General features: G+C 50.2%; 1 protein-coding gene across 12 annotated transcripts in view; it reads left to right on the top strand.

The window, feature by feature from the left end:
- ADGRB2 (adhesion G protein-coupled receptor B2) overlaps positions 1–13,685 on the top strand; it is a 1,170,899-nt gene that overhangs the window by 497,165 nt on the left and 660,049 nt on the right. For 8 of the 12 annotated variants that reach the window (XM_069622503.1, XM_069622504.1, XM_069622505.1 and 5 more), the window contains exon 4: positions 2,842–3,006. The exons of the other annotated variants lie outside the window; for them this stretch is intronic. In XM_069622503.1, the coding sequence (XP_069478604.1) occupies positions 2,842–3,006 (165 nt within the window). The remainder of the gene's footprint in view (positions 1–2,841; positions 3,007–13,685) is intronic. 12 annotated transcript variants of the gene reach the window in all.

Below are 13,685 nucleotides of genomic sequence, written 5' to 3' on the forward strand. Positions count from 1 at the left end.
ACTCTTCACAACACTCAACCTAACATTAAAAGGTTTGTAAACATGAACCATACAGACTCATTCGGACATCTTACGTTTTTGGATGTAAGGATAAAATGGCTGCAACATCAGTCACTGAAATGGGGCATAATGGCTCTTTTGCTTCTTGTTTCTGGAGAATTTTAGATGAGGAGGGGCTGGGACTCAGCCTGAGCATGCCCAGCCCCCAATACAGAAACATCTTTCGGGAATTAGATCTTTAGACAGGAACGGATACCCTACAAGAGACACCCAATAGAGAAGGGAAAATGTAAAGAAAGGATTGCACTTCGCCTGAAGAGTAATACGCTGATGAAGCGTTTTAAACAAAACCAGCTTCTGATACATGTACAGGGCCCACAAGTTGTCAGCCACCACCTCCTCGCCCTTGCACAGGCTTCTGGGGTAATTTCTGTAAAAAAGACCAGGCCCACGCTTTATCTAACAGAGCTGGCATTGTCATCTCTTATTAGTGCTGGCCTGCAGCTAGTGAAAATCATGGTGGGACGGTGTATAAAGGGTGTTTGGTCGAGTGGAGGTACAATTTGAGGAAACGTCTTTGATTGCTTTATGCGTTTAAGTGTGGGGACAGCATAGCACACTCACTAGCGCTACGTATGCAAACAATTCCAGTGTGCTATTGTGCGGACATGGGACACATCAAATGCATAGAGGAGCAGCACATAGACGCCTTATCAAACAGGGTGGTGATTTGGGCAGTGCACAAGTCATTGCTGCACATATCACGGCATTGATTTGCCACGGACTACTGTCTGCACGGTTACACAATTAACCCTGCTTTCCTAAACAAGGTGCCAGGTCACATTGAGGAGCCATCTGGCAGTGGTTGGCGTGTTATGAAGACGAACATTTCTTTGATGCCGAGGGGATGCATTTAGTCTGTATCCCAAAGCAGCCCCTAGACCACTTAGGCAAGAAAATGACAGCCTTCTCAGGCATGCGTCACATGCAACTAAAAAGTAATATACAGAAAAGCTTTGGGTGTGTGAAATAAAAAGACATGAAAATAAAGAACATAGTTTTAAACTTGTTCTGTTTGGCATGTTAATTCTCTTGGAAGAATGCATAGATCTGGTCAGCTGTAAAGCGCTATATAAACTCAATAAACATATATAAACATAAAGATGCTTTGTGTTGGCCCTCAGAATAAAAATGCCCCATGGTCAGTTCTTTTCCCTGTGATGTAAAAGCAATGGCCCGTTAAATGAGCCATCACTTATACATTTCCCCCACTTTAAAGGCTCTAATAACGCCAAGAGCATAAGCTGGACACTGGCGGAAATGGGGGGCAGAGGGTGTGTTGTCTCCAGAGCATCTCGGAGGCTGCGTTTGGAATATGCATTCCTTTATTTGAATCAACAGACTGCTTCACTTTTTACCAGCGGAAAGCTCAGAGGCAGCTGTCTGGGTCAGAAACAGGGCTGCTCATGATTTTGGCTACGAGTGCCTCGGTCTCACGTTCTGCAACACAGGACAATAAGCTCAATCATGTGCCATTTGGGGGCAAAGTACCCTTCCATTATTCCATTTCTCTGCCACCACCTTTCCACAGAACTAGCTGGCAGACTCGGTACCACCAGTGCTTGTGTCTGTGTGCAGTACTGTGCGCCTGACGGGGAAGTGGGGCGACCGGCAGGGTGACAATGCTAGCCCCCTGCCTTAGTTAAGAAAAAAGAGAAAGGAAGAGTGTAACAAAGAAAGAAACTCGAGCTGGCACAGGCTCCACCAGGGCAGATGGTATTGGTACGGTTTCTTATTTGCGACTGGCATCACAGCAGCCACACAGAAGTCTGGCCAGTGCCGGGATCTTCTTATCATTAACCCGTCGCATATAAAATGGCCTCTCTTGGTGGAAATGGCAGCGGCCCCTTTCAAGGAAACTGATGGGATCTCTCTACGGGGACCCAGCAGCTCTCTGTGTTTCCTTTAAATTATGCTTCAATGCTTCTGACCTGTGTTTGCCCCCAAGCTTCTCGCTCTGTGTTTCCCTGTGTAATTGAACGTATTTTAGTTGAGTGACAGTCCTGCAATGTCTGAGGGTGGAATTGTTGAAAGTGGCATGGCGCCAGGCCGCTATAATGAGTTACCGCGGCTTGACTCAGTGTGACGTACATTTGGGTTCAGAGACACTTCAACATGTTTGTAACACGGTTTGCCAACCGCCATCCCTTGTAATAAGCACTTTAAACATTGGCCTTCCTGGGCATCCAAGCTGCTGGCGGGATAAAGGGACAAAAGCACATTTATTCCTTTGCTCCAGGTTTAATGCATTGCTTGTGGTGGCTGTTGACATTTCCATTAGATCAGGGGTACACTGCAACTCCCATGATCCCCTACCATTGACTATGATGGCTAGAGCTGATGGGAGCTATAGTTCAAAATATCTGGAGAGCCAAAGGTTTCAGCGTTGTATCAGTAAGTGCTGAGCGACTGACTGATCTAAGCGACTGACTGATCCGAGCGACTGTGACCCCGAGAGACTGACATGGCATTAGTTTGTTTTGTCTTTGTTTAGACTTTTCCACAGTTGCTGAAAAGTCAACTACACAGAAATTGACATTGTGGGAAGCAAACTGGCAAACAACTTTGAATATGGTGCAGCAGTTAATGGGAGCATGTAAGGAGCAGATAGTTGCACTCTGGCCCTGTACTGTGCTTTCTCAGGTGCGTGCTGTGCCCAAGCATAGCTTGCAAGCCCATGCCATGCCATGCTTTGTCTACTGTCCACCAGAATCTGTTCCACTATGAGCGCCCTGTCCACCGGGACGAGGCTGGTACCAACGCGTGTCTTTCTCTGTTTAGGAGACCCCGCAGCGGAGGAGTGGTCCCAGTGGAGCGTGTGCTCTCTGACGTGTGGTCAGGGGTGGCAGATCCGCACCCGCTCCTGTGTCTCCTCTCCGTACGGAACGTTGTGCAGCGGGCCGCTGAGAGAGACCCGGACATGTAACAACACCGCTGCCTGCCCAGGTACTGGCTCTCTTGGCTCAGGCCATCTTGGTTCTCTGATGCACTGTCTTTGCCAGCCTCCCTCACCCCCTCCAACCTTTGCCACCATAGACATATGGTACCTAGTCCGCTGAAGGTGGCTGAATGTCAGGTCAAGGTCTCACAGCTGTTCCAGCATGGGCCCTGTTGGCAAAGTGCACTAAATCCTCAGTGCTGCAGGCCACACTCAGTGGACAGGTACCATCTCCTGGGCCCCCCTCCTTCCCTCACGTCTACCCCACCAGTGCACTGTCTTTGAACCTCCCTTTTCCCCACCACCAATTGTTCCTGCACACCACCCAAGCCTGGGCACCTCCCCTCCCCTCCCCGCCCCCTATCTCCCCTTTCCCTGAATGACCCTGCTCTGCATGCCTGCCGTGCCTGTAGCCTGCTGTTGGAGAGTCATCTTTCTCAAGTAACCAGAGGTGGAGAGGAAGGCGTTCCACACCGAGAAGTGTGAATAGATGCTAACAGGTTTCCCGCTGTGCCAGGGATTGAAAAGTCATGAAATGCCTAACACTCCATGATTGATTCCATTTAGGAGGAGGCCAAATTAACACTGTTGCATATTGCAAAAGTGTGGAAGTCTTGGGGATGGGGTTGACGGAGGACTTTGCGCTGCCGAGTGAGGCCTAAGAGCGAAGCGCTGTTGAATAGTAGTAACGCCTGCTCACTGCACCACATTTGCCAGGCTGGCAAGGAGCATAGTGGGATAAAATGCGTCACACCTTCAGTCGACAAGTAGGGCTCAAAGAGGGAAGATAACCGGCAAATAAGATGTCTGGTGGGGCAATACGAGTAGGGACCAATATGGCGATACACACTTAGGGTCCTAGTGAGAGATGAAGCTGAGGCGGTACAAGTTATGGGGTTCCAGAAAAAAATAGAAAGTCTAGGGCGAAAGTGAAACCAAACACTCTGGGTTCCAGTGCAGCCAAAGGTCAGATAGAGGTCGAGAACAGGTGAGCGCTAATGGGTCCAATAGGATACACTGTGTGAAGTCGGCCATGATGGCTTCATTCATGAGCAGGGTCGCCTCTTTTGTGTAGGAGTTATTTTATACCAGTCATTTTCCATTGGCTAAACATTTGAAAAATCTGTTGTATGCCTGCCATTATCTGACCCGATTTGTGCACAACATCAGTTGCGGCCAACACGTCTCTCTGAGTGGCCTTCATCAGGTCTGTGTAACTTGTCTTGGAAACTTCTATCAGGTAAGTTCATGTGGTTTTCTGAATGTCAATTTCACTCAAGTACCTGAGTGCACGACCACGCTCCATGTGTAGGACAGGCCTGATACAGTATGAGATTAACATGTTCATGGAGGGAGACATGCTTCTGGATATGAAGGGTGAGTTTCATGCTAGGCACATTACATGAACTAAGTGTCATTTCTTTCTGGTGTGAGGTCCCTCTCCTATTTCAGGACGTTCGGTTTCTCAAACCTTGTGCTCCAACGGTCAGTCACTATGCAACAAAACCTCTTTTCTCCCGGACAACTTGACTCCCACAATCGCAACATCGCAGGCATGGAAATTACAGAATCCTGGATTTCCCAAAAGTGACACTGCTTCTCTTGCTGCCTTTCACATTCACACTGACACTGCTTCCTTCTCACACTCGGTCCAGCCTAAAAAAACAGATGTGAGAGGTGTCCTCAAAACCAACAGTGTCACCCCCTCTCTGCCTCTTCCCCCATCGAATTCTCCGTCTCTGCTTCACTCAGTTACCACCACTCTCCTTCCTCACCACTGTTCTATTCTGTCGCCCACCCAGGTCCTCTAAACCCCTTCCTGGTTGACCTTGACCTCTTACTTGGCTTGATCCCAATGAGCGCTCCAGTTGTTTTCGTGGGTGTTTTTAACTTCTGTAAAATCCACGCTTCACTCCCTCCTTTTTTACATATCAGTGTCTCTCACTCATAACCGCCATACTCGCCCTCAGGGACACTCCCTTCAGCTTATCTTTCCCTCATCCTCGGCCTCCGCAGCCAACCTCACTATAGATCTTTCTCCATTCGACCGCTCCCTCGTCCAATTTGATGTCTCCGTTTCTCTTCCTCTTCCACTCAATTCTATCCTTCCAGCCTCTACCAAATATAAATGTAAACCAGAGCTTGTTTACTCTCCACATTCTGGGACTTCAGTCCTCTCTATCCCAGCATCTTCCATTGAACAAGCTTTTGGAAGACTTCAATTCAGCTCTTAGGTTCCATTTTGAACACCACCACCAACACAAGTCTACTCAATCTACTCCTCGCCCCAACCCTATACAACCCCTGCTATCAGTCTACTCAAGACCGACATGCCCTCACTTACATCTCTGTCGCAAATCTTCCTTTCCCTCCTCACTAACCATACGTTTCCTCCCCTGGATCTCACTACCACCCACATCGCTGCTAAGTCTTCCTTCTTTACCATCCTTATTTCCTCTTACCATTTACAGTCCAGGAAACTAGCCTGTGCCCTCAAACTAGACTGCACCTGCACCCTTGCTCTGTTTCCCCTTCTCTGCAAATGACATTCTGTGACACCCTCACTGCTCTCCTCGCCCTCTTTGGCGTGCTTTCGCTCTATCTCCCCTTCCTATTCCACTGAACTGATTACTATTACCTGCACTATTAACCTATCCTAGGTTACCAGCCCAACTCACTGCAAAGGTCGCACTCTCAGCTGGTTGGCTGACCAAAATTGCTCCACCTCCATCAACTCCAACTCTGCCTACCCGTGGACGGACCATAACTGCATTCAATTCACCTTGGCTACAGCACCAACCACTGAAGCACTCACCTATGCCCCTCCAGCTCTGGTTAGAAGCTCAAAAAAAGGAACGAAAAACAACCTTTGCCAATTCCTGGAATTGCCAGAATTTAAGCCCCTGTTCTTGAGTGACCTGGCACTCTTGCAGACATCTACGCTGACACCCTCACCAGAGCTATCGAAGCTATAGCCCTGATCGAATGCAGAAAAGAGAAGAATCCATGCTAGTGCACAGTTCCCACTCTTTACAACCTGTTCACAAAGCCACTCTTTGACAAACTGGACTCCCTCGGCATAGCCTACACAAACTATGCGGACGATACGCAGGTACTCCTGCCACTCTTGGGCTCTTCCAACCAAGACGCCGCAGCCATCCACTGATATTCTGCACCATTCAAACCTGGATGGTGGCCAATGGGCTGTGTCTCAACTGAGACAACCCTGATGTTATCCTTATTGGTCCTAAAGAAACGCTATCTAAACTTGGTAAACAATACTGTAATTTAACAATCGATAAGTCCATCATCACTGTCTCCTCCTCAGTCAAGACACTTGGGGTTTTCCTAGACTGTACTATGTCCATGACGCGACAGGTTAGCTCCATTACGTCTTCCTCTGCACACGCCAGTGAGCTAATAAATGCTGAGAAGCCCTTCCTCTCCAAACAAAACTGCTTTTCAATAGCCAGAGCCACCATTGGGGCCAAACTGAATTATTGTAATGTCCTCCTAGAAGGCTCCTCCACAAAAATCTAAATAGACTCCAAGTCATACAAAATAATTCCCTCAGGGCAGCACTTAATATCGTGAAAAAGAGACCACATAGCGCTGGCCAGACGAGCTGCTCACTGGCTCCCTGTCAAGGAATGGATCACAATCAAGACCCTCACCTTAACGCACAAATGCTTAACATTCGCAGCCCCGCCTTACCTCTCAGAAACCATCATCAGAGATACCTCTGCACGTCTCAAAAGAACCTGCCACACCAACCAACTGCACATCCCACCCATCAAAAGAGCCAAAGCGGGGCGGATTGGCTTCCCCACATAGCCCATTCACTATGGAATGCTCTACGCAGCACACTCAGAGCCGAGACCTCCCTCCTAGCCTTCCGGAAAGAGCTGAAAACTACACTCTTCAACTAACCTTGCCGTCCTACCTTCTCCTGCCCCACCCTCTTACCCCCACCCCTCCTTTATTATGCATGTAACCAAGAATGTATTATGTAACTAAGTATGCTGCCTGTAACCGCGCCACAGTGCTCATGGGCTGTTGCGTGCTTTATAAATGTTCTCTCACTGATTGTCACTCCTCAGGCCACTGTAGGAACGGCAGCCTTTTCCTGCTTCAACCCCCCTCCCCCTTTCCTCTGGGATTTTCCCCGCTTGTTTTGAAATCCACCACTGTTAAGCCCATCCTAAACCCTGACAAGTGCCTGTCCATCCTCTTCTCTGCTCTAAATTTCTGGAGTGTTTCGTATTTGCCCCCCGAGCCTCATCCTTTGACATTCTTCTTGACCTGTCGGCCCTCTTTGCCAGTAGTCAGGGCCCCTCTCTCTTCCCACACATATCTAACCTAGGAGTGTAAAACACTGTTGCCTCCCTCCTCTCTGACTAATCCTTTTGCATCTTTTGAATCATGCCACCCTCTGCCAACAGCCCGCCCTTTACTGCTGGGGTCCCACGGGGCTCTGTCCTTGGCCCACCTATAGAGTCTACGGCCACACTTTGGGGGTGTTCCTCTCCTTCACTTACCTGCGTTCCCTGGGCCTTCTAGGTAGGTGTATGGGCACTGCATGGCACTTCACTGCACTTAAAACCAGTCATCTACCTCCCTGCTCCCAATGCCCCTCCCCTTCTCCCCTCACCAATATCCGTCTCGCCTGACTTTCTCTCACCCTCAAGGCTCGCACAGTTTGGGGGCGTCTTTGACAGTTACCAATGTCGCAGATGTCACCAGACTCCACACATTCAAACCCCTACGTGTGCCTTCTCCTCTAGGGAAATGCCCCTCCCTCCACCGGCTTATCTCCCCACCCCGCTAATTTCACTCTCCGGTCCTCATTGGGGCACACGCTGCTTTCCCTGCATCTCGCCCCCTCACGCATTCAGCGTGTTCCCCCGTTTCATGTTCTAGTTGCTCTCCACCGCCCTCACCTGACAGTTTCTCACTTGAACTCTCATTTCTTCCTGTGAGCCTAGTTGCACGGTTGCCCGACTACTTCATGCATCTTTTCTGTGTGTACTGTATAAAGCACATTGTTTTTCAAAATCCGTACACACGGATAAAAGTAAGGCTCCCGCATGGCCCCTCGGAGAGAAAGCTCCTTGCCGAAGAGCCAAGCTTCCCACCCTACTGGCCAGCCCACTGAGGCGTGATGAGGCTGTGCACACATTCATCTTTCTGGGGGCGGGGGGGGGGGGGGGGCTCAGACTAGAGGCAGATCATGCCAAAGTAGAGGTGTTTCTCCTGAAGAATTACCAGCTTTGGAGCCCAGACCAAGTCACCAGGATAAGGTAACAAACTTAGTACCAATGGGACCTGAGCCTTGCAGTGTGCTCTGACACTGTGTGAGGAAGGGGCCTTCCGGAATCTTCCAGGAGAGCAACTCTGGCTACGCAACACCACCCTGAGCCAAGGCATGTTGGCCCCAGGGGGAGGCGATCGGGGTGGAAGGTGGGGTTATAGGAGAATCCCCTGGTCCCTTTGCGCTTCGCCCTGGGTTCCAGAATTTGGCAAGCGACAGTTGCTTTACCTCAGCCAAGGGGAGTTGGAAGGGTGCAGTCCCTTCCCAACCCAATAACCCATCAGCGCACACCAGCCCTTAACCGAACATCGGGGAAGTCTATTCAAACCCCCATAAGGGACATCCCTTGAGGCAGGAACTCCCGTGAATACAATGTTGCAAGCCTGCAGCATCCCAACCAAGGATTGCATCACCGGACCAGGTTACTGAAGCATTGTCCCTCAGTAGACTCTCTCTGCCGAGACTACAATGTTGCAGTTTCCCTGAGCTCACAGATTATTCAATAAACCACAGAGTGTCAAAAGCATCCCCGGTGTCTTTCCAGTATTGACTTCACGTGCTCGAGAAGAAGCCTCATGTGCACTTAAGGGACAGCAACCTATCCCAGGCCTCATCCAATTCCAAGCTACAGGGGCCCACCCGCACTGAAGGATCCACACATGAGGAGGGAGAAGCACACCATAGTGCCGGCAGCTCCGGTCTGGTGGTGTGTCGTGCAGGAGGCGTGAGTTGGGAGCAGACTGAGCAGCGCACGTAGAGGAGAGAGAATGGAGAGACGGAGGAGACGGGATAAGAGGTCACAGTGGCCAGCCAGAGGAAGTGGCTAGAGCTAAAAAAGGGGAAGGAGGCAAGATCAGGGATTGGGAGGGATCAGAAAGAGGTGGTTGGAGTTAAGAGAGTAAAGGAAGAGATTGTAACATCAGTAGGTGGGAGCGAACAGGAGGAGGTGGCAGGAGTTGAGTAGAGGGAGTAGATGATAAGAGCTAGGAGGGAGGTCAGGCAGAAGGAAGTGCTAACATCAGGAAGCGGGAGATGGCAGAAGGTAGAACTTGAAGAAACAAGTGGTCACTGATGAGAAGAAGACGGGGCAGGAGGAGGTGCTGAGGGTTAAGGACGTGAAGGAGGGGATAACTTCAGGACCTAGTCGTGGAGAGGCAGTGGTAAAAGATGGTGTGCATGAGGAGGTGGTGGGAGGAATGCCATGGCTTGGAGATGGTAGCAGTGGTAGTAGTGAAGGCGGTACCATGGAAGAGGTGTATAACATCTGAAGGAGAGGACAGGACTCACCTTATGTAAGTGCCACTTTTCAGGCCAGGCGCTAAGGGAGGAAAAGAAACTGGGAAACTTGGGCCAGCGAAAAGGAAGATTACCCTTATGACTCCAGAGAATACTACCAGAGACGTTGGACGTGGCTAGGAGGTAGAAAACATAATAAGGAGGCTTGGGGAATTGGGTGTCAAGAGCAGGAAGGTTGCACAGGCCAGGTCAGCCCTATGCACCCACCAGACGGCGGGACGAGGAATGAGGCAGTTCATCAAAGGGAGAGGAACTAGGGAAATACTCCAGCAGAGAAAGGGATCCATCTCCACCGCTGTCAGCTATGAACCCCTGACCTGTCCTATCTGAGGAAGTGGTAATCTGGTACTGGACCCCGGAAAGCCGCAATCAGCCAGGACTAGAGAGAAGAGTTTAGTAACCCTTGAAAACCTTCAAAGCCAAAGTAAAAGCAGTGAAGCGACCTCCGCTGAATTCCAAGGACTCTGACAGCAGCTGTTGGAGCCTGAAGGCCTAACTACCCGCGTCCGGAAGGAGAGACCTTTCCCTGGGAAGGGTCATCCTGATGTTATGGCTTCTTGTGCAGACATGCCAGTCTTGCATTTAATATGGCCCTCCTTGTTCGATGTCCTGAACAGCAGCTGCTCTCTGCGTCCTTCTTAATCCCAACAGGTGAAGCGCGGCAGCGAGAGGCGCATGCTTTGCATCATTCACTAGTACTGGATCCATACCAGAGTAGTCTAGAGTACATGATTATCTGGTTACAAGAACCACAGAAGGGGGTACAGAAAGTAGAAAACAACCTATAAAGTCACTGTGTCCCTGAAATTGGTTGTTCTCAGCCCACCATGCAGACTAGAGACCCCCTTTGGACCTGAGGACCTCCCCCGCCGTAGAAACTCCATCTGGTCCAAATCCATTTTCGGATTCAGAGGTCAACATATGTTCAGAACAAGTGTTTAATCCCTCAAAGTGTTTCTCTTTGTCCAGAATAGCTTAAATATGACTCTAGCCACTCTACAGTCACTCTCTCATTTGAAATCTCCCTTTCAATGTTCAAGACCTTGTCACTTAATTCTGCGTTGTCATTTGTTTACCAGCACTCTTGAGTACCACTGGCTCGGTACTCAGCATTCACCAAAGACCTCTTCCAGCTCTGCCACTTCATGGCCTTTGCTTCCACCTCTATCAGGGGCTAAGGCTGGAGTGTTGTTCGGTTTGGAAAAGATCCGGGGCTACGCTTATTTTGGAACAGTCAGGACTCGGGGCTAGCTAGCCTTTTGGTTGTAGCCCCTGAGCTTCTATCCAGGGCTACAGTTGAACGACCTGGAGCAATAGCCCCCCAAAGACGTCCACTAGGGACACCCGTAGGCTAAGGTAGAAGACTCTTCTTCTCATGGGCCGATATCAGCATGCAGTGTTCCACAGCATGGGCCGAGATCAGCATGCCGTGTTCCACAGCATGTCAGCCTGGCCTTTTAGGATTGACAGTGTTCACTGATGAAGGTTTGCAAACATTACGGACAGCATTTTTGTCAGGCGATGGCGGTAAAGCTCCTCAACTGTAGAATGTCGTACATTAACCACATCCTTCGTAAGGTGACATTCCTTTCCAATCACCCGCCTCACCCTCGAACCAGCAAAGAATTCATGGCAGCCTATACCAGTCCTCTAGGTGGAGACCAAAAAGATTCTGACCGGTACAATTAAACTCTTTAATGAAGTCACTGCCAAGACAATGCAGGCTTTGGACCTTCTTACTCTAGCCGTCTTATCCCGGGGTTGACTTCCGACAAACCGTCAAAGGCTCTTGTTGGTATGAAACCCCCTTGCTGCACCAGCTGTCCCCTGTTACATGACTAAAACCACTCACAGATCCGCAGCGATGGACTCTTTGCGCAAAATGCCGGTCTTGTAGGGATCCGCTTTGTGTTGCGTTTCCAAATCTTTACCGTCCTGTGCTTTCAGACGCCTTTAAAGGGTCTGCAACAGTCTGTTGCTCCGCGGCTTCTCTTCAAATCCATGAAAGTCCACTTGGGTTCAGATTGCTTTGTTACCAGGTAACGGTACCTTCCTAGAGTGTAGTCGGGGAGGATAAGATTCAAGTCACTGGAATGCGCAGTTTCCATATTCTAGAGGCTACCTTGCTAATCCTTAGAGGTTTCATAGATCCCTGGACCTCTTCATCTCCCAGAAGTACTGTATCAGGGTGCAAGAGGAGGCCATTTCAACCAGACCTGTCTCTGCTGCTGCAAGTCCTTTCTCAAATGAAATCTTTCCTTCCTCAGTTTGTGAAACCACCATTTGTTGGATCCCAGATTGGAGTAATTTAAAATGCTCCCCCTCCCCCGCATCCTCCTCTCCCCCAAATTTCTGTCGCGAGGGGTTCACCATGGTGTGGTCCGGGACCTTCTTGTGAAGATATATCCATCCACAGTCTCTGAACTTCACAGAACAAAACTTGTGGCTTAAGTATGCGGCGGGAAGCAATATTTACTCCACCTTGTGCCAGGCAAGGTTGCTGAAGTAATTGCAGGCAGCAGGAAGATATAATTCACCTTGAGCAAGCATTGGGGGTACCTGGCGCGGAGCTTTCTGAATGTTAGCTATGATTATTTGGGAGTGAGCTTCACAACGTCCTGTCCTTGACGCATCCAATAGAGAGGGCGGGAAACATCGGAACCGATGTCCTTAGCTGATGCAACGGGACCCCCTCCACCACTCTCTGCAGCGCCCCCCCCCCCCCACCACTGCCACATAGATTGACTGTGCTGGGCTTAGACCACTGTCCCTTCAGCTGTATTCTTCTGGGACATGCTGTGCTTTGCAGTTATCACGGCTCCTAGAATGGAAAAAGAACGTCACTCTGTCCCCAAATGAACGTTATTTTCCTTTCACAAGGGGTGCAACCCCTGCCCGGGAAGACCCCTGCTAGGTTTTTATTCCTGCGTCCTGGCAGGGCTTTTGCGTTGTGCCAGTCTGGTTGCCCATCGGTAAGAAGGGAGGGCAGGGAACCAGATTGTGCAACGTTACCTTTTTGCTGTTTCTGTTGCTTGCCCCCCTTCACAACACCCTTTCTTCTGTTCCCCATTTGAGCACAGGCTGACCTAATTATATTGGGGCAAACACATGGAGCTTAGTGTAGCATTTGGGTGCTCATATGGGGAACCCTAAGGATGCCATATAGTTTTATTCCACCGTTCTTCTCAATGGATACCATGGGCAGGAGGCCCAATGTCCCTAGATCCCCCCCCCACCCCCATTCAAGGAAAGGACAGCCCTTCTGGTAATGCTTCCCTGGGCCTGTCCAGAGAGGCCCCCAACCAGGTGCGTAGGCAAGAGTGCAAGTGTGCAGCGTTCCCAGCCTCCCATGAAGGGAATTGTCCTGCTTGGCTTACCATACACTTGTGAGGATTCCATTGAATAACTCTTCAGAGGGTGTCTTTGTTATCAGTGTGTTGTGTATTCAGTGCAATTGTTTTTGGTTCCATGCACGTACTAGCCGCACTGAGTTCGCCTGACCTCTCAGGGGCGAGAGGCGAGGACAGCTGGACACCAGAAAACAAGGTAAGCTGCAGCAAAACGGGAACCTTCACTGCATGGGGAGGGAGGGAGGGAGGGAGGGAGGGAGGGAAGGAGGGGAGGGGGCTGTTTATGGGCAGCATGAGTGGGGCCTGCAGTGAGAACGGGAAGTACACACCTGGCAAGTGTCATGCATCTAGCGTGACACCCAGGCTTACTCATGCTCTCGGTCACATGCCAGCAAGCCAAGGAACATGTCACATAGAGGTAAGGTGTGGGGCTACTGGAATGCCCTCGTGTATGCCCGCATGCTATCTGCTGCCCATCGGCCACCTTTCCTTCTCAAGGGCTACTTTCAGCTCTCTTCTCTGCATCCCGTGGGCCTCCCTACTCGTGTTCAGCCCACGCAGCCACCAATCCAGATGCTTTCCGGCACGGCGTGGGTACATTGCAGGCTGTTTATGCGAAACATATGGGGGGTGGGTAAGGGGGCGCAAGGGGTAGCGGGTGTGGGCAATAGGGACTGGGTAATAGGGAAGGGAAGGTTGGGGGGGGCGACCCCCGAATAAAAAAAATACT

Source organism: Ambystoma mexicanum, chromosome 11, assembly GCF_040938575.1.
Source record: "Ambystoma mexicanum isolate Mex_15411 chromosome 11, UKY_AmexF1_1, whole genome shotgun sequence".
In the NCBI taxonomy this organism is placed as follows: Eukaryota; Metazoa; Chordata; class Amphibia; order Caudata; family Ambystomatidae; genus Ambystoma; species Ambystoma mexicanum.